At 33.5% G+C, this 21,324-nt stretch overlaps 2 protein-coding genes across 9 annotated transcripts in view; one reads left to right on the plus strand and one right to left on the minus strand.

Moving 5' to 3' along the window:
* The window catches only part of SLF1 (SMC5/6 complex localization factor 1), a 60,526-nt gene extending 55,239 nt beyond the window's left edge, over nucleotides 1-5,287 (plus strand). For both annotated transcript variants that reach the window (XM_087815447.1, XM_087815448.1), the window contains exons 19-21: nucleotides 289-381; nucleotides 795-977; nucleotides 3,491-5,287. In XM_087815447.1, coding sequence (XP_087671573.1) covers nucleotides 289-381; nucleotides 795-977; nucleotides 3,491-3,972 — 758 coding nt within the window. In that variant the 3' untranslated portion in view covers nucleotides 3,973-5,287. The remainder of the gene's footprint in view (nucleotides 1-288; nucleotides 382-794; nucleotides 978-3,490) is intronic.
* Nucleotides 5,288-16,017: 10,730 nt separating this feature from the next.
* MCTP1 (multiple C2 and transmembrane domain containing 1) overlaps nucleotides 16,018-21,324 on the minus strand; it is a 418,524-nt gene continuing 413,217 nt past the window's right edge. For all 7 annotated transcript variants that reach the window (XM_087815449.1, XM_087815455.1, XM_087815454.1 and 4 more), the window contains 2 exons: nucleotides 17,122-17,219; nucleotides 16,018-16,174 (listed from right to left, as the gene is read on the minus strand). In XM_087815449.1, the coding sequence (XP_087671575.1) occupies nucleotides 16,103-16,174; nucleotides 17,122-17,219 (170 nt within the window). In that variant the 3' untranslated portion in view covers nucleotides 16,018-16,102. The remainder of the gene's footprint in view (nucleotides 16,175-17,121; nucleotides 17,220-21,324) is intronic.

A 21,324-nucleotide genomic window follows, 5' to 3' on the forward strand; every position in this document is an offset into this window, starting at 1 on the left:
TTATAGCGAGATTGAAGCTTTAAACCTTGAACTAGGGGGAGACAATGCCTGTGTTAAATCTTTTGCAGTAGAATTTCATTGCTGAATTGGTGATAGAACAGAAGCTCTGTGGATCGGTGGGGTTCCCCTCCCTCTTTTTTTTATGCGAGATGTTTAAACCAGTGAAAAGGAAAACTCAATAAATAATTTTATGGCATGGGGCCAGATCTCCTAGTTCATGCCCTTTGATTATTTTCTTTAGTTGATATCTTGTCTTCTCTGGAATAATCTATTAATATTTTATGGCAGGAGAAACAGCCCTCCATAGAGCTTGCATAAATAACCAAGTGGAGAAATTGATTCTTCTTCTCTCTTTGCCAGGAATAGACATCAATGTTAAAGGTAAGTTCTAAATCTTTGTGGTCTAATCCAATATCTTAATATTTGTGATATTAAATAGATAAGTGAATGTTAAGAAAAATTTAAGTATATTTTCCTAACATATCTTTATTACCAATAGCAAAACCAAGAAATTCATCATAAATTGATTTATAGCTAATAGTACAGAAACATTTTTTGATGTCCATATTCTGATCAGATCCCAACATCATTGTTATACAATTGTTTTAATATATTTCAATTTATTTTTCTTAAAATTATAAATATGATTGCACCCTAGACATTTTTACCAGAGCATTCGATTTGTATGTGAAGCACTTAGAAAGTCACACTGATAAGAGAAGTAGAGTATCATTACTTCACTATCAAAAGTCCTACTTTTGCTGTTTTAAAACTTGTCTTGATTTTTAATTTAGACAATGCTGGCTGGACGCCTTTGCATGAAGCCTGTAACTATGGCAACACAGTGTGTGTCCAGGAAATTTTGCAACGTTGTCCAGAGGTAGATCTGCTCACTCAAGTGGACGGGGTGACTCCTTTGCATGATGCACTGTCAAACGGACATGTAGAAATTGGCAAGCTGCTGCTCCAGCATGGGGGTGAGTGCATTTATGCTAAACGGGTTTTGATAAATTATCCAGTTTTTTTATAAATCCCTCAGAGGTAGATAGCATTTTATATATTTAAGATCTGTAAGGAAAGATGCTTTTATTTTATATGAATGAAAAGTAAAAATAAAGTCTCCTAGAGTGCAAGCACCTTTTATTTAGAAGGAATTAAAAGCCTTTTCATAAAATGCATTTATTTATTTATTGTAGTATTAAGCCTATTTAGGTTTGTGTATGAGAATGTATTTTGAATTGAGTGTGTTGGTTTTAAATTAATCCTTTTACTTAAAGTGTGTAATGTTTTTGTTAAACGGCCATTTCTGAAAGCTTATTAATAAATGGATATAAATGTTCAATTGTGATTACTTGTATTTTTCATTCTTGTTTCATTTCCTATATATAACTGCCTACTCAATTCATATTTTTTAATGAGTCATTTCTTTACAGACTGTTAAAAAAAAGGTATCCTGGAATATCTTCATTCACATTTTGCAGTCAATTAAGTTAAAGTAGGAGGATTTTCAGATGGTAATAACTGTTGTGCAGGGGTTTTGTGATAGAGGCAACTTGAGCTTAATATTCACCTACTGCTTTTTCTGGTATTTTATATCTGCTTTCAGGACCCCACCCCTTCTCAATTACGTTCTTCTTATGTATGAACTTAATTTAAATTTTTCATCAAAATATTCAAAACTGATTTGTGTTTTAAAAGAAAAACAAAGGAAAACAGATGACTAGGTTATAATGCAGAAGTAAAGATTTATATAAATTTCCTGGGATATTTTATACGAATTTTAACTTAAAATTTAAAATTATTTTCTCTCATGATTAAAGCTATTTTATTCTGCATGAAAATAGAAAGCATATTTCTTTAGATGTCTTTTTACTATATATATCTCTCTCTAAGAAAGGCTGTATAGCATGGCAGCTTAAGATGTTTAGTTATTTATAGTCTTCTCCTGCCCCCTAAAGGCCTTAGTGTGTGTTTTACTGACACCATTCTATAATCAATACATTTTTCATTTCTCCATTTTTTAGTATTATTTGTCTACTGAAACATAATGTTCTGTCTCCTAAGTGTTTCATTTTTCTATTCAACCATATATATCTGACATACCAAGCCAATATTTGACCTTGCTTCACATATTCTAAGTGATATAATAGCCATTATTGTATTAAGTCCAACTCCTCAGAAGAGGATGATAGCATTATACCAACCAATGTGAATTCTTCCAAGGTCTTGGTTAAAATGAGTTCCTTGTCCTAAGAGGAAATGTACCTTGCATTTATCAAGGTCCTTTTATCTTTGCCTTAGTCATATTCTGGGTTTGGACCTGTCAAATGGTTTGATACCATCATTTTAGTAACTATATTACTTCATTGTAAGTCACTCAGTCTTGAGAGCAATAATTTTAAGAGTTTAGTTGTGTTTCTGAAACCTTTACTTTTGGTATCTTGTGCCTGTAATTTTGTTGTAATTTTTTTTAACAGGCGTAACTTAGCACTTTTTTTGAAATATCAATATAATGAAGATAAACCTAATATTGATTTAGAATTCTTTTTCATAAATTACACATGAATCATATATCATCGTGGTTAATCTTTTATATTAAATACATTTTATATCTAGACCACTATATATGTCTGATCAGATTCATCATTAAGAGTTTTAGCAGGTATAATCTATTCTCTTTCTGTGACAGTATGATCTATGTTTTATGGTAGAACCTTCTGATTGTCTGCTAGTACTAAAATCTTTATATTCCTTATAACAATTTTATGGCCAAGTGTGTAAGTAATTACAGGACTTGACTGATGGATACTCAGATATTTCTGTCCTTTGCTGTGTGACCAGATACTTAGTAGTGGTTGTCTTGCTCCTCCGTCATCCTCTGCTACCTAGAGGACCAACTCTTATCATCAGTGGCTTTTAAGTAGACAGCTGGCTAGAATAGATGGATGAAATCTGAGTTTGACCCAGAGCAGTTAACATTTTTTTTATCGGTTACCTGTACTAAGAACTGAACATGAGCAATGGTGAATGAATGGTATTCTGTGTTAGTGCAAGGTTTTGCAGTCTTTGCACTGCTACAATCACCTGTCATCAATGGAAGGGGGCACTACTTTTCCCTGTGGTGATTTATGAGACACCATTAAGACTCTTACACAGAATTTAAGATGAATATATTAGTTAATTTCTTCTGGGAACATTGAAATTTTTATTTTAAGATGACAATTTATAAAGTTTCATAAAAGTGTTTTTCATTTGTAATCATATATATTATTACTTAGGCAGCTGTCATTAGGCAGTTGACTAGAATTTTGTTTTTTTTAAACCTGCCTTTATTAGGCAGTCAATATGTATAGCCAGTTAATAATGTCAACATGAATTAGTACAAAATATGATTGTAAACAGAGTCCTGGATGCTTTAAATAAGAGAGAGAAAACAGCTGTTAAGCTGCCAAAATAAAAATGTTTTAACATTTTGTGTTGCTTTTCACAGGCCCAGTGCTTTTACAGCAGAGGAACTCTAAGGGGGAATTGCCCTTGGATTATGTTTTATCATCTCAAATCAAGGAAGAACTCTTTGCTATCACAAAAATAGAAGATACAGTGGAGAACTTTCATGCACAAACTGAGAAACATTTTTACCACCAGCAACTTGAATTTGGCTCATTTTTACTTAGTAGGATGTTGCTAAATTTTTGTTCAATTTTTGATTTATCTTCAGAGTTCCTCTTAGCTTTCAAAGGGTTAACTCATCTAAATGAAGTGCTTATGGCTTATAAGAATTATAAGGAAACCACCAGTGCTCATACTGACTGGTTATTGGATCTTTATGCTAGAAATATAAAGACTTTGCTGAAGCTCCCAAATATTCTTAAGGAACTGCCTGAGAATTTAAAAGTATGTCCTGGAGTACACACTGAGGCCTTACTGGTGACATTGGAAATGATGTGTCGGTCAGTCACAGAGTTTTCATGATGATGTCAAAAAATATGAGTCAACTTTCTAAACCTGCTCAGCTTACTTTGTTATTTACATGCTCATTAACAAATATTGATTTGATTTGATTTGATTTGATGTATTGACAGAATTTGCAGCCTTGATGAGTTTTAAAAGTACTTAAACAACTTCTGCAAAACTATAGTTATAGGCTTTTCTGAGTTTTTCCAGTATGGAATTTGACTCAAAAGTAAAAAAAATAGTTTTGCTTGGTATACACTGCTTTCTTTGATTATTTTTTGTGCTGAAAGTGATATTATTTATATATTTATATTGTATATGTAAATTTTTTTTAATTTAAATATTTTTTAATCAAACTAATGTTCTCTATTCTAGGTGTTCTAGGTCTTAAAATCATGGCAAGGATATTCATGAAAATTTGCACCTATAAACATGTAGCTCCTCATTTCCTCTGTAGGCTCTTGGACTAAAATATTCATTTTAGTTTTGTGTGTTTCTAAAATAAACATTTCTAAAATTTACAATATTCATTTTGTTTTTAAATGCAGTGAATGTGCAAAGTTTAACACTATGATCCCTTGATCTATTTTGATTTTTATGTTTTTATTGATTTCTGAGAGAGGAAGGAAGAGGGGGAGAGAAAGAGAAACATCAGTGATGAGAGAGTCATTGATCAGCTTCCTCCTACATGCCCCTTGCTGGGGATCAAGCCTGAAACCTGGGCATGTGCCTTGACCTGGAATCGAACCATGACCTGGTTCATGTTCAACGTTCAACCACTGAGCAACACTGGCCAAGCATTGATCTATTTTATTATAGCAGTTCATGTACAAAGTGTGTTTCTACTCTGTATAACCAATTTTCTGTAAGTGAAAATATTCTGTATAATAACTTTTATTAAATACTAAGATTATAAGTGGTAACTAAGTAATAGGTTTCAGATTATCTAAAATCTTAATGTACAGTATGAATTTACAGAGTAGTAACATTTCAATTTGCAGTTTTTTTCATAATAGCTATTTATTGTAAAACTAAAAGAAAGGGTGTGGATAATAGCCACTTTTAAAATGGAGTTGCTTGAAGAGCGGGAATAAGTTACATTGTAATACAGCTAGAAAAGAAACATTAAAACTTTCATTTAGCTTTTATGTAACTAAAGTGATGATCTCCTAGCAATTAATCTGCTAAAGAAACACATTTTAGTTTTACCTTAGAACTAGATCTTTTAACATAATACAAATGCTGAGTGTTGTATTATTGGGTTTATAATCTAAACTGAAAACTACTATATTAGTATATCAGTTCTGATTAAAAATAAACTGTTTTTTCTCTATTTTTAAATCAGTAATTTTTACACATACTGTAAGAAATATTAGTTGTTTCTAGTTAGCCTTCAAATATGACATCATACAAATTCTTTTTAATCTTAATCTGCCAAAGTCTCAGAGAAAACACGATGAGAGGACACTAAGGAACATTAAAGTGCTCATAGATTCCCCAGATGATGAACAAGAACATTGTTATTCCAAAGAGTAACCACTTTACTTCATTGTGGAGGCATCTAGAATAATGTTTGCTTTGTAAACTAATATTAACTTAGTTTATATTAACTATGTTTAATAAAAACATAGACTTTGACAACAGACAGACGTTATTTCAAGTTCTTGTCTAATTTCTTACTAAATTGCAAGGCAAGTTCCTTTCTGAGTTTTGGTTTCTTTACCTGTCAAATGGAAATAACACCAGCTATCTTTGTTATGATAGAATTAAGTTAGTGCTATCACCTTGTATGGCACTAATAAAAGTTACTTCCTTTGTAGTTCTTAGCTCCTCTTTTTAGTTGTAATGAATCATTTAGTGAAATGCTGCTAAGAAAAAGCTTCTTAAGTTAAATGTTCCTAAGAAATATTCATTTAGTTGCAATGAGTATATTCACATTTCATAACTGCCAACTTCTACAAGTAGTGATGACATGAGGTATTAAACACTCAAATGCCACTGAGGCTTTTTTTTTTTTTTTTTTTTGTGGTGGTTGATCATCAACAGAGGATATTTTTGCTGCTGATTTATATATATATAATTTAGAGAGAGGAAGGCGGGGAGAGAGAGAAAAAGACAGCAATGTGAGAGAAACATGGATTGGTTGCCTCCCACACATGCCCCTCCTGGGACTGGGGGGGGGGGGGGGCGGGGAGACAAACCTTCAACCCAGGTGTGTGCCCTTGACCGGGAATTGAATCTGTTACCCTTTGATGTGTGGGCTGATGCCCTACCATTAAGCCACACCGGCCAGGGCAAGGTCTCTGTCTTTAAGAAGGTATTGCATATTTGTGCTTCTGCAGAAGCACAACTTGGCCAACATAAGTTACCATGCTCTGTTGCCTAGTTAGCAATACCTATAAATGTATATGAACCTAAGCCTGCAATGAGAACATTTCCAGTATAATTTATTTTAGAAAACATCATTGCCTCAAATCTATCTTAGAGGTGAAGGAGGTAGAAATTTTAATAAATAAAATAAAATTCATAGTCTTTTAATCAGGGCTTTTTAGTTGTAGATGTCTCAAAGCTGCAGTAGCTGAAGACAAGGCTTAGGAATGCTGTTCTTCACTGTACTCTGCCAGAGTTCATATCATAGTTCAATGGAATTGTTTTTTGTGTAAAAAAAAAAAAAAAAAGCCCATAAGAACCCTTATTACAATGTAAATAAAGCTTGGAAGAAGATTTCCGAGCTGTTGAAATTCAGTTTTCATTATGTGTAATCCTCACAAATATTTGGAATATAAAAAATTTAAAATGTTTACTGGAAGGGTCTGTATAAAGTTTTCTAGCTTGTTAGTTCTTCATTCCCTATGCACAATAACATGGTTGAAGTATATACATTTTCTGCCATATTAACTCCAAGATGACCAGGAAAACATGAATCCTCCTCATCAAATGTGAAATTAATCAGTGTTTTGAATCCATCATTTCTTGAACACCTATTTTGTAGCAGGTGGTGTGCTTGATGGCTGGCCCCAGTGAAAGAAAAGCTACAGTCCAGGAAGGTAAACTGGCTTTAAATATTGTTAGTTTTATTATCTTTTGTATATGCTGTTGAAAAAATTAATTTGTTTTGTGTGTTTCTAAAATTTACAGTAATGGTGCTCTGTTTTAGTTTTTAAATGTGAATATTACAAAGGTCTGATAGTTTACTCCTTTAATCAGTATGATTTGAGCAATTTTATTTTAGAGTGAATAGAATATGGGGTGTGCTTTTGCATTCTTAATGAACTAGTACTCATTCCTAGGTAAACACAAATGCTTTAATGGTAGTATAGTTTATATAAATGCCAGGAAATGTTTTCCATTTTTGTTTATGCTGTTATAGAGAGTTAAATGAAATTAATACTCCTATGTGAAAAAATTATGGGTGGAATGTGCAGTCCATATGATTTTACACACCTTTCCAGTTAAGTGATGAACTTGATGAGAGCCTGTCACTGTTGTTCCTTAATCAGTAGGAAGGGGTCATCTTTGAGTGACATGAGGCACTCTTTCCCTCAGGCATTTATCCCGTAGCTTCCACGCCAGTCACACCTCTTTCTGACGTGCAATTTGCAGAATTCAGAATGATAATTGTTTTTATAACAAATGTGGAGTTAGAAAGGTCAGTGGTGGCATTCTTGAATTTAGGCTGTTGATGTCAAAACTGGAGAAGTGCAATGGTTAACTATTTCTTGTAAATGAAATTATCAAAAAATTCACCGTGTATGTTAAAATGAATTGTGAGAGGGTATACTTTGGTGGTTATTTGCTTTGATATAGAAGTAAAGATTTTTAGACTATTATTTAATTAGGAAAGGTTGTAGTACTGTTTTATTTGGTTCCAGGTATACATCTTTCAAGGTGCTACAGATCCTACTAAAATAAGACCTTTTCAGAAGAAACAAATATGAGGTATTTTGATATCATTGATTGTTAGATGTTTAAAAAAGAGTTTTCCCTCTTCAGTAAACACTAATATTCAAGAACATCCAGAATATATCTAATTATGTTTCCCAGTTTATGAAAGCACCAAGCAACAAAGACCCATAAACATCTTTCTTTCTTGAGACACATGAGTTTATGTGAATTATTAGAGGTGGGGGGAATTCTGTTAAATTACTTGATAATATTTACCAATCACAAATCCAAATGATTAGCTTTTTATCACAGAGGAATCTGCTATTTGGGGAGTACTTTTGTATTATAAGTAAAATTATATTTTTAGTATATTTGATATACCATTTTTTTTTAATATTTTGTACATTTGAATTCAGTACTATAGTTCTTTTTTTAGTATAGTTATATAGTTTTGGTTATAAATACACATACACTATCATTTTTAAAAATAATCTTGAAATATAACTTAGTATTAGATACAAGTAACTGCTATTTTTATAATGCTATCTTTATACTGTTGAATCTATGTATACATATATTTTCATTTTTAAAACAAAGTGAACTGTTTTCTGGCTTTTGAAACTACTTGCTGAATAAGATCAAACAGTAAAATTAGCAGAATAACTAGTGACCACTTTTTATAAAAGCAATATTTCTAATAAAATAAGTATATAATGTTATTTATATATGTAATATTGCCCTTAACAACATAGACCAAAAGAAGAAGAATAAAAGTTCCTTATTTTAAACACATCCCTAAATAGCTGTCTCCAATTAAAATTGAACTATTTCCTCCAATTTTTAAAATTTTTATTATGGCTCCCAATTCTTTATAGATTTGGTAAATCTAATTCCCTTTCTTTCAAAAGTATCTAAATTGAATCAAGTGAACTTGACTGCATAATGGGTGTTAAAAATTAATAGAAAATAGCTAACTCCTTTGGAACATGATTTAGTTCTACAAAAGGAAGGACACTTTTTAAAAATGTGCTTAGCACTTCCAGCAGGTAAATTGCACTGAACTAAAAATCTGGAGTCCAGCTTTGAATTTACACCTATTATGCTATCATTTATCTTAATAGTAGATGAACTAAAGTTTCCAGTGATTCTCCATTCTTCTGTCCTTAAATGAAATAGTCATGTTGAATAAAATCATTAATCTTAAAGTGGTGACAGATAAAAAAGAACTTAGTTTGTTGTCAGTACTTCTCAACTTAAAGGTTAGGTCAGCAATGGTTTGTGTCATGACACTGATAAATTTTTCTGGTGACCAGAATGGTTTGATTTATAATAGTTTTTTGTTTTAGTTTTAAGACATATATATCATCAGACTTCATCCTAAGCATGTATTTTTCTATTTTGTATTGTTTCTCTTTTGCAACATAGAGACAAAATTACAGAGCAATAACTAAAATTTGGTAGAATTAAAATATGCATTTTAAAGAGCTTTTTATGAAAACTAAAAAGAATTGTAATGATAACTGGGCAAAGGCATGAGGAGGAAAATGGGTAGGAATTATTCTGGTTTAAAGGAATTTAGAGGGTAAAGATTTTTAGATTGTGTTTAATATATTGATTGAGAAGTTAGGGAAGTTATAAAATCAGATATAAGGCATATAGACAAATCTCCTAATCTCATGAATAAATTGTGTCTTTGAAATTTTTTAAATAATGTTTAATATACCAAAGGTGAAGATAATTTTTTGTGGAAGGGTCTTACTAGGTGAAATTCAACAGAAAACAAAAAATAAGAAAAATACAAGTTTTAATGGTATCATCAGAAATAGGCTATTTTGACTAGTAATATTTAGTCTTTTCCTCAAGTTTAGGCAAATATAGAGTTCTCATTTCTTATTTTCCCATGATTTCAGTTCATTTACTATTTTCAAAATACTTTTAAGTTCATACTCAGTCATGTTATTGGAGGAAATGGACTGAAGGAGGAGTTGAAAGCCATTTATGAGAAATGGCTGGGGTGGGGGGAAAGTGGCTGAATTAGTTCCCTCAATGCCATTTTTATTAATTTTATTTCTTTTTCAAAAATAGAAAATATGTAAATGTAATTAAGTAAAATAACACAGCGGAAAGGATTGTAAGCAAACGCATTGCTAATAGTGGTTGTTTTTGTGATAGAATTTTAAATATTTCCTTTTCACTTCTCCAAGTTCCTTTGTAATAAGATTTATATTTGTTTTTTAATATCAGTAGCCAATTTATTTTTAAAAGTAATGCTCCTGATACAAGAATCAGTCTTGAAATTTTCTAAAGTTGTCTTATTTAAATTGGCATCTACTAGATTTTTTTAAATATAAAGTACATTTTTAAAATATACCACTTTTCTTCAAGGTAGGGTGTAATAGAACATAATATTAACTAATGCAAATCTCAGATAATACACTTATACTATATGCCCTCCTTTAAGAGTGCATCTGGCTTATCTTGTTACTGATATGCTGCTTTAATCTTCATTGTAATCCCCTTGTAAGTACTACCTTCACCGTGTTGGGAGCAGTCATTACTTTTAGTAGGATTCTTAAATTGCTACGGATTGAACTTCATGCAGATGCCTTGTGGAGTCATAACATGTCTTCACTGTCAGCCCTTTCTTATTTTAGAAGTACTCATGGAACCTGAAAATTACTGTCCTCTGGTGGGTTTTTTTCCTCTCAGATTCAACACCAAAAAGCAGTGCAACATTAAGATTAAATGATGGCTACACTATTCAGAGGTTGTGCCTTAAATGACTTTGGAAGGAGTTCAGTAGTGTGTTATTAAATTGAGAATTATTTTGTTCTATCATGATACATCTGCAAAACATTCACCTTTTCATGTAGATCATATTATTTATAGCATTGATGCATATACAAACAGCTTGCTATCTGCTGAGAGAAACGTGAGTCAAAGTGTCTTGCCACAGTCCTCCAGAGCATCAAATTTTGCACCTCTTCTGTGAAGGCCAGGAAAATGGCTTCTTATAAGGTACTATTTTAAGTAGTACAGTGAAAACACAATGTTTTAAAAGTTGTTTTATATAAATGCATTGGATGCCTACATCATAACTACAGAATGCTGGGTAGTGTATCACATCAAGGTGTTTTGGGGGGGAGATTTCTTACCTGCCTCTGAGGGTTGTATCAGAGTCATGAGAGATCACAAGTAATCAAGTAAGTAACTAGATGTGTGTTCTTTGTATTAGCACCATAGTGCCACAAGAATGGATGGTGTGTACCTGGTACCCTACACTACAAGAGTCTGTGCTCTTGGTTATCAACTGCTGAATGTTTTGTGATACCCTCAGGCACACTGACTCTTGGTTATCAAGTGCTGAATGCTTTGTGATACCCTCCAAAAAAGTTTTTCTCTGTTATATCTGAAAATGCCTTTTTTGTCAGACCCTAAATTTAAAAAGTAATGTTCAGCAACTTCAAATAAAATGGAACACCACTTTGATCTGTTTTAAAACTACTACAGACATTCATAGTATGTTGACTTTCCCAGGTGGGTTGCTCCGTGCTTCAAAAACCCTGCTATGGTTTGCTGGGTCCCTGTGTTAATGGAATCTGAAGTCTGTAAGAGTTCTAGGACAAAGGTAAGTGGTAGGTATGCCATTGTGTAAGGTTGGGTCAGAACTTGGGTTAGCTACCTCCTTTATAAAATACAGTAAAATCACAAACATCCCTCTCTGTATAGTAGAAAATAGATATTTAAATCTTTATCAAATTTTACACCAATAAATTGTTTTCCATGGTTCCAGTATTACATGTTATACACAAATTTTGATTTGTAATTGTCATATCCCCTACTATATGAAGGAAGAATGTTTTGTGGAAATGATGTGGAGTTTAGTTATAAGGTTTCCAGTTCTCTGAATAGCTTTATTAAAAGAAGATCTCTGAACTTGGGACAAATATTGGAGTTTCCTTCCCCTCACCTTTTTCTGTGGTCCAGGTTTGCCTCCAGTAATCAAGAGACAGTGGTTGAGGCAAGATGTGCACTTTCTCTATGCAGGTAATGTTTCCATTAAAGTTACCATTTTGAATTCTGGCAAAATAAAGTGCCTCAAGTTGGCTCATGACATTCTGAAGCTTTCTTTGACTAGAAAGTGGAACTGAACCTATGTTACCACCTTGCCTCAGTAGCAGCAGCAGTAACTCCACTCAGCCAGATCTTGGACTTTCATCAGATGCATTCCTCCTGAGAAAGTAAGAGGGGGTTTGCAAATTTGCAGGTTTGCTCATTGACTCTCGGGTTGGTCATTCTTTTTATCTTTGAGAGAATTACGCTGCAATTTTATTTTTGCTACAAATGAAAAAAATTTGGCACAGCTACTTTCATAACTTTAGCTTGATGCAAAAAAAAAAAGTTTCAGCTTAGTAACACTGTTAACTAACTAGAGCAGAACAGCAGTGCCATTTGGTTACCTTTTTAAAAATGGATTTATATAATTTTTCAGTGACATTTGGAGACACAACCATAAAATAAAAACCTAGCTGTCAACAAAAATACTGCTTGTGCATAGAACGGGTTTTTTTGGTTGTCAGTTAAGAATGTGAAGGAAGGAAGGTCCCAATAAGTTGAAACTTACTTGAGACCAATTACCTATTTGATTGTTGCTTTTTTTTTTTTTTTTTTTTTAACGGGGTTGGGGTTGGGGGAATGGTGGTGGTGGTATTTAACCCAGATCCCTTGGGAAAAGCACAAATGTAATAATTAAATTTCAGCAAACTTTTCACAGCAGTATTTTCAATAGCATGTGACTACTTTGGGCATTTTTATTTCCATAATCTTACATAGTGAGAGATTTTCCTTGATATTTCTTAAATCGCAGAGATTCAGCTGGAATAAATCTTATGATGTGACTACCATTGTAGAGATGTTACAACTGAGGTATAAGGTTACATTTTCACCAAAAAAAAGGATGTTTTGTGTTTTTTTCCTTTTAGTGAGTTACACCAGTCTTTCTGGGAAGAATTGTTACAGAAAGGAATGACACTATTGTAAGTATTCATTACATTATTTTTTTGCGACTTTAATTCATACTTGACTGAGCAGTTAGAAAAGGCTGATTCTAGATACTCTAATCAAATGTATAGGATCTGTACACACATACTCACACTGGACATTTAAATAATCATTAATTTAATAATACCAGAGACTTTTACAAGAAGTATAATGGTGGCTGTCTTTATTTGTATTTCTGGAGCATCAACTGCCTTGTATATATTTTTGTTTTGTTTTTTAGCTAAGTGAGTACAAAAGTCAAAGATAAACATTTAGTTACATTTAACATATGTAGAAACTAAAAGCCTCTGAGTAAGATTTATTAATACAAGAGTAGACAACATTCAGTATTAGGGACATTTGGATATTGAGATCAAAATGGGGAGAAAAAAAATTTCCTATGGTCCCTGAATAAGAGAGCTTACTACTAAATTCTTCACTTTTAAATATAGAATAAAATTCTATAAAAGATACTTTCAGAAACATGTCAAATTTTGCTCTTAGTATACTTTAGCTCCAGATTGATTTTAATATACTCTCATTGGGTTGACCAGTGCCTGTGGCAAATTATACATAGGTACTCAGTAAATATGCCACAAAGCAAAGCATTTAAAGAATTTCTTAGTTCATATTTGCTTTATGCGTAGAATGGTTCAAAAATAATTTGGAATCCCTATAGAATCTATCAATTTAAGTATGCAGAACTCTGCCAAAATTAACCAGAGGTACTAAATTCTTTTTGTAGATGAAGTATCATACTTTGGAATATGAATGACCTTCAGTGAATTTACTCACTAAAAGATACTAAGGATTATATTTAGTAGTTCACATGACTGCTGTATATAGCAGTCTAAATAGGTATCAGACTTCCAGTCTTTTAAGTAAAGATATCTTGAAATATTTATGTGGCACATCTCCCAAAACTAAAGTTAAACAGCTTTGTAAACCCCTCTCAAAGGGGAAAGAAATAATTAAAATTCTATTAAACATATTCTTGTTTTTAGCCTGTGAATGTGGTAGTTTCTAAAAGCAATGAAGATTCTTCTGAATATCATTTTCATGCTTCCAGCTAGTTCTTACTCCTTTATCAGCTTCATTGAATGTTCACCCCTATGAAGGTATTTAGTTTTGTAAAAAGTCTAGGTTTCAGGGAAAGCCCTGTTTGTCTAAACCAAACATGAGTTTCTCTAAGGAAGTGTCATTTTTAAGAATATGCACACAACCTTTCATCACTCCTCTCTCAGCCACCATAAAAAAGGAGTACTGATTATACTTAGAAAAGATTTTTTTTGTATTTAATGCAGTGAATGTATAGTCAACATTACCATTGAACTAAACATCTGAAATTTCATAGAATGAAACAAAAAGAAATTAGTCATCTGTTAATGGTTACTATCCACTAAGTACATCTGAAGTCGTAGAATATCAGGCTTGTAGACATTTGAGTAGACACTGTCATCCTGAAACGTAAATCTCACACAAGATATAATCAAAAGTTATTTCAAACAAATTATCCTATCAATAAACTTTCTGTAGTAACATCAACTTCACAGAGTATTATGTCTTAGCAACACACAGTGATGGTATACGGATGTAAGCATTTCATTACAAACAGGAAGCACTAAATAGAGCATATTGAGGTCAAAGCCTTTCTGTAGAAAGGGATTTAATTGACATTCTTTCAACCATAGTGTATAAACAGATCAAAATAGTTCTATCATAAGAAATAGTATTTAACAACATAGCTTTAAAATAAAAATACTTTAAAAATCAGCTTTGATGAGATTAAATTTATTTTTAAAGAATCTTTAGAGTGAAATATATATTTCTTGCTTCTGGCTTTTCTACATTTTTCCAACATAACCCCCTCCTTTACCCTACCCCAATCTATTATTAATAAAGTAGTGCAAAACATTGTCTGTAGCAATTTCAACCAGGCTTAATCCCCTACCAAGTTGGGGGGAAGTAGGACATTCTCACCAATCTTACAATCAAGGGCACACTCCCTTGACATAACAGGAAGTTAGATAGAAAAACTACCATAAGAGTCTTGGGAATGCAATTTTTAAATATAGATTCTATAGTAAGTAGTGAAACATTTTTAAAGGCAAACTCCCCCTCCCCATAAGCAATTTATTTTACAAAATAGGTTTTCATGCATTCATATTATCAAGAATGATTATTTTTTTCCATAAATGAATGTAATGAAACATTGGCATATCACTTAGCACACTGCATTCTCCTCTACATTACAATTCACACTAATAACAAAAATCATAGTATGCATTAAAGACTTCAGTAATCTAATGAGAGCAGATTTTTTTTTCTGTGAGAACACGTGAGTATTAAATATTTTTAGATATACAGAGGTATAATCTGACACCAAAAGCAATATGATTTAGTTTGCTACTGGAATTTTGCTGATTTGCTAACTTGGTACAAATTAAAGAGTGGTAGGTATAAAAATTCAGATAGGCAATCATTTATAAACCTGGCAGTATTTATGTGTAATCCTGTAGAGATTTTAAGGTTTTAGATGGAATGATAGAAGGTTTGGAAGTTTTCTTTGTAAGATTTCAGAGTGTAGAAGATTCTTTTGAGGGGGTAAATGTACCTTCACTCATTAGCTTTAAATCAGCCTAGTCATATCTAAATACTTTGCTTAGGAATAAACGTCAGGATCTGAAATCAGAATTTATGTGAAATTGAAATGCATCTGTTCCATTATTCACGTCTTGGGGCTCCCTCCTCCCTTTTGAAATGTATAAAACATAGAAAACTGTAATGTACTTTTCAGATAAAAAATAGTCACATTTAAAAAGAACTTTAAAATCAAATAGACATTTACATGTTATATAGATTTAATCAGAGCGAAGCATTTACTCTAATCTGGTTCTTCCACTTGTAATGAGAGAAGTGTGCATCTCCCAGTGTTAACATTCTTATATTTTTTGTTCCATTGTGTTATTTTATTAGCCACAGCTAACAAGACTTCCACACAGCAGTAAGCAAATCTTTATCAAATTGATTCTGTACAATGGAAGTATATTTTCAAAGACATATGCCCTTATACACTATTTACAGATTCTCTCAATCATTTAAAAAATGGGGGGGTGGGAGGCGTAAAATAAATAAAAAGCAGAAAGGAAATGCTGCTGAGGCTTGAAGGCTTTTTCTTTTATCTTCCCAAACAGATGCTGGTCTTCTCAGTGCTGGGAGCTAGCTAGCCAAGATTGTTTTTCTTCCTTTTACATGGGCTATGAGAGGGATCTGGTTTCAGCTCTTGGTATTGCACCTGTTTAAACAGAGTTCAGAGAAAGACTGGTCAGGTGGCCACTTTCTGGCAAAGGAAGGAAAAGCAAAGGAATGAAAGACTGCTTGGAGGAAAAAAGTGCTCACTCTGAAAGCTGTATGAGATCTGCAGCTGGGATGCAGAAAACAATAGAATGATACAGCAAGAGTCAGAAAGGAAGTCCTGCCAGAAACGACATGAGCGCCCCGATGTGAACTTTGGTAACAGACTGGGTTTTTTTCACTGTCCGTAATACATTCCATTAAAAGCAAAACCATCTCCATCTATTCTGAAGGGATGGATAATGGTTCTTTGCAAGTTATTGTTTTATTTAATATAGGCTTAATCTCCATCCAGCCCACTCTTCTGTCTGATACTAAATCAAAAACTCAACTGAAAGGAAAAAGGTATCACTGTAACCCAGCTTCAAGATTTTAATAAAAACATTTCTCATTTTACTCAGAAAATAGTTGTTGAGTAATGGGCATTAATTAACCTCAAAGTTTTTTTAAAAAATCAAGATGTGCTCTTGTCTTCAAAATGCCGTCACTTTCCCCACTCACTCATTCCAAATATGCATTGTTAAAATTCATTTAATTTGTGCAAAGAAGTGTTTTTCTCCAAAATGTCCACTGGCACACTTTGCTTTCATCATCTAATATTCCTATTTCCTTCTTTCAGGTAATGGTGACTTCCCTTCACAGACTCCAGCTGAACCTTCCTTGGAGCTTTGTCCCGGATGGCTCTAGTAGATTCTTTATGCAACCCCTCTCATTCACCATGTTTCTAAGTTCTAGGCTGCACCCCAAGTGGGCTAAATTTCTCAGTGGCAAAATCAGTTACAGGCTTTATTAACTTTACATCTCTTTTCTAAAACCTTTGAATATAAAAGTTAAAAACCAGTGCTACAGTACATTAATATAGTACTGATAATAATGAAATCTACATACCACTTGTACATCTGAAGGGACTCTGGAAAGGAAGTCAAGCAGTTCATTGTTGTCAATTGCATAGGGACACCGAAGCTTTTTTGTAAATTTATTGATGCCTGAAAAAGTGATAGGTCAAACATTATTGAAATCTCCATAGTTTTGGAAAACACATTTCTGGAAAATGTATTAAAGTGATCAGAAGATCTAAATTAAGCTGCCCTTTAGCCTTGACAATGAACCAATAAACCCAACTCCCTCCCTCCCCTCCTGTTTTTGTCCCTTTCCTCCCTCCTTCCCAACCCAATGTCTGTTTTTCTCTTTGTACTTTGTCCTTTGCAGGAAAAAAGGCCCTCTGTTTGGGAAACAAAAGGCACCTGGCAAGAGACAGTGACCTTATTTGCTTCTCCCCGTGTTACAGTACTTAGAAGCTTTGTTTTACTGTCCCATCTATGATGAAAATTGTCTTCCTGCATTTTGGATTGGGATTGTTTTTAAGGCAAGAAGTCTTATTTATTGGTTTCCTCTGATAAACCTTTTTTTTAAATGTGTGTGGAGGGTTGAGGGAGGTGTCACTGTTATGTTGACCTTAATTTTATTTCAAAATTACTTTAAATAAGAAAGGATTTACTACTAGCTTTAAAAAAAACAAAAAAGCATCTTTGAAGATGGTGATATGAGGATCCTGAACTCACCTCCCATGAACACATCAAATCTTCAGCTGCTTATGGAAAAACTTTCTCTGAAAACTGACTCAGTGAATACTACACGTTGGACAAACAAGAAAGGCCCACATGGAAACAGGTAGGAGAATGGGCACAATGTCATCATAAACCCCATCCCCGGTGCAGCACCCGTGGTCTGGAGGGAACTCCAGTCCAGGGTTTGGACCCCACCTCAGGCAATCTCAACCTTTAAAACCTAATACCTGAGAGACGAGCCCCAAAAACACCTAGCTTTTTTTCCTTCCAGTTTTATTGAGAAATAATTGACATACTTTATTTACTATATAGGTTTAAGGTGAAATATGAAATGATTATCATAATAGGCTTAACATCTATCATTTCATATGGATACAATAAAAAGAACGGAAAAAATATTTCTTATAATGAGAACTCTTAGGACCTGTTCTCTTAACAACTTTCCTACATATAATATAGCAGTGTTATATTTCACTTAGCGTAATACCTCTTGGTCCATTCGTGTTGTTGCAAATGGCAAGATTACATTCTTTTTTATGGCTGATTAATATTCCATTATATATGTGTGTATCACATCATCTTTATTGGATAATTTGTCTATTGTTGGACACCTAGGTTGCTTCCATATCTTGGCTGTTGTAAATAATGCTGCAGTGAACATGGGGGTACAGATATCTTTTCGAATTAGTGTTTTGGATTTCTGTGGGTAAATATCCAGAAGTCGAATTGCTGGGTCATATGGTTATTTGTTGTCCTTTTGACAGTAGCCATTCTTACTGGTGTAAAGTAATACGTCATTGTGGTGTTTGTGTGTGTGTGTGTTTCCTCAACCAAAGATGTTTTTTTATGGATTTTTAGAGAGAGAAAGAGAAACATTGATGGGTTGCCTCCAGTATATGCTCAGACTGGGGAGCAAACCCACAACCTTTTTTGGTATATGGGATGATGCTCCAACCAACTGAGCCATTGTATATCTTCTTTGACCTAGGACCTGATTAGACATTTTTCCAAAGACGATATACAGATGGCCAACAGGTATATGGAAAGATTCTCAATATCACTAATCATCAGGAAAATGCAAATCAAAACCACAATGGCATATCACCTCACACCAGTTAGAATAGCTATTATAAAAAAAGACAAGAAATAAGTGTTGGCAGGGATGTGGAGAAAAGGGAATCTTTGTACACTGTTGGTAGGATTATAAATTGGTGCAGCCACTACAGAAGAGAGTATGGAGTGCCTCAAAAAAATTAAAAATAGAACTACAATATCATCAAGCAATTCCATTGCTGAATATTTAACTGAAAAAAACACTAACTCAAAAATTTATGTGCACCCTGTGTTCATTTAACATTATTTACAATAGCGAAGATACAGAAATAACCTAAATATCTACCAGTGAGTGAATGGATAAAGAAAATGTGATATATAATGGAATGTTATTCTTACATAAAAACAGAACGGAATCTTGCCATTTGCAACTCCGTTGATGGGCCTTGAGGGCATTATCGTAAGTGAAATAAATCGGAGAAAAACAAATACCGTCTGATCTCACTTACGCGTGGAACATAAAACAAAAATGAGTTCATAGATACAGAGAACAGATGGGTGGTTACCAGAAGAGGAGGTTGGGTGAAGGGGGTCATAAGGTACAAATTTCCAGTTATAAAATAAATAAGTCATGGGGATTTAATGAACAGCATGGTGATATTAATAATACTGAATTTCATATTCTAAAGTTGCTAAAAGTACATCTTAAAAGTTCTCATCACAAGAAAAAAATGTTTCCACTTCTACATCTCTGATATTGAGATTTTTTAGAAACCCGTTTTTTCCTTTTAAATTACAAGAAATGTACATTTAATGCTTGCAAAAGATGCTACCATGATTGACTTATGTGGATCATTCCTTGGATTAGAACAGCCAAAAACCATTAGAGACAAACATCTACCCATACTAAATTATTCAACAGTTAACCTCTGTACTACCTGAAGAGTCAGTGTGGATAAGGGGTCAGTACATGTAAAATCTAAAGATAATATATACAACTCTAAGTATCTATACTACATATTCTATGGTATATTGTAGACTTTCAATGTGACAAGTCTATTCTTTTAAATTTATATTGCACTTAAATTACCAAACTTATACACATAAAAATATATAAACAGCTTTATATGAAATCAGTAGTCTGGTGAAACCTGGGCCATAAACTAGGGCATCTTAGTTCTTCTTTAGTGTGTGCAGCAGAATAATTTTCTTCTGCAATCATGATTTTGGTCCCTATGTCCCTACGTGAGGCTCATCTGAAATTTCTGGTTAATATTTCTCCAGTCACCTACCACTAAAGGATTACTGTTCTGGTTTTATTTCATTGAATGAAACAAGAGGCCTAAACATATTCTCTAAAAATTGCATTTAAGACAGTCAGTGAGGCGACCCCAGGTTACATAGCCAGATGTCTGCCATGAGCTCCAGTTTCCAAGAACCTGGGGAAACGAAATCAGAGGTTCACCACCTATCACGACTGAGATGGCAGGTCTGACCCTAGGTTGGTTAGAAGTAATAAACTGCCACACCTAATGCTCTACCCTAATTCCTTCGCTGTAGCAGCATCTGTTTTAAATATCAGAGGGAGGAATGAAAACAAGATGAGGGCTTGAACATAGAATAGGGAAACAAGAACGTAGTGGAAAATGCCTCTTCCCTAGCATAAAGTATTGCCTTAGTTGAAACTGTCTTTAATAGAAATTCAAAAAGAACAAAAATCACCATTCCCCCTACCCAAGACACAAAGGTAATGTCACTTATGGTAAAGGGGTAAGGGAGCTTATTCATGAGGCAAAAAGATAGGCCAAAAAGAATAGGGAACTAGGAATCTTAAAACTGGAGGGCTTCAAAACATCAGACCCCTTCTCACTTTATTCCAGCAAGTTGCTTTAAAGCCTTAAAAATAAAAGAACAAACATTCTCTTTGCTCTTTTTGCTGTCAGTGTAAGCGCATATTTTATGGAGTTAAAGACTCATTTTGGTTCTTTGCATTTTGTATAGGTTTAGCATTCTTAGGTGTATGGAGGCCAGGGGCAAGTAGAGAATTCTACTTCTACCCAGTTATATGTGTGTATAATTAATGTCGTCTTTTTATATGTTAGTTGGTCTTGGAGACTAAGAATTGAATTTTCCAAACCAAGAGTTTTGTCAGATAAGGGGAGACAAACCCCTCAAAACTATGAAGAATGCTGAAACTTGGTACATGAGAACTGTTGGTATGCAGCATAAGTGCATAAAAATTAGGCCAAAAATATCACCTTTAAAGTGTGTTTTTGCAGTAGCATTCTTACTTAGTACACATAAAGCAGGTTTCTTGTTCCTAAGCAGCCTGTCAATGCCAGGGCCCATTTTCCTCTATCCTAAAGGTGACCTCTTAAACAGGTGGCCATACATATATAGTATCATGCTTACGGACTCTTCACGAGACAAAGTACTGTAGCACAAAAGCATATTGTCCTAAATGTACCAT

The sequence above is a fragment of the Miniopterus natalensis genome, chromosome 3 (assembly GCF_054644295.1).
Source record: "Miniopterus natalensis isolate mMinNat1 chromosome 3, mMinNat1.hap1, whole genome shotgun sequence".
Lineage (NCBI taxonomy): Eukaryota > Metazoa > Chordata > Mammalia > Chiroptera > Miniopteridae > Miniopterus > Miniopterus natalensis.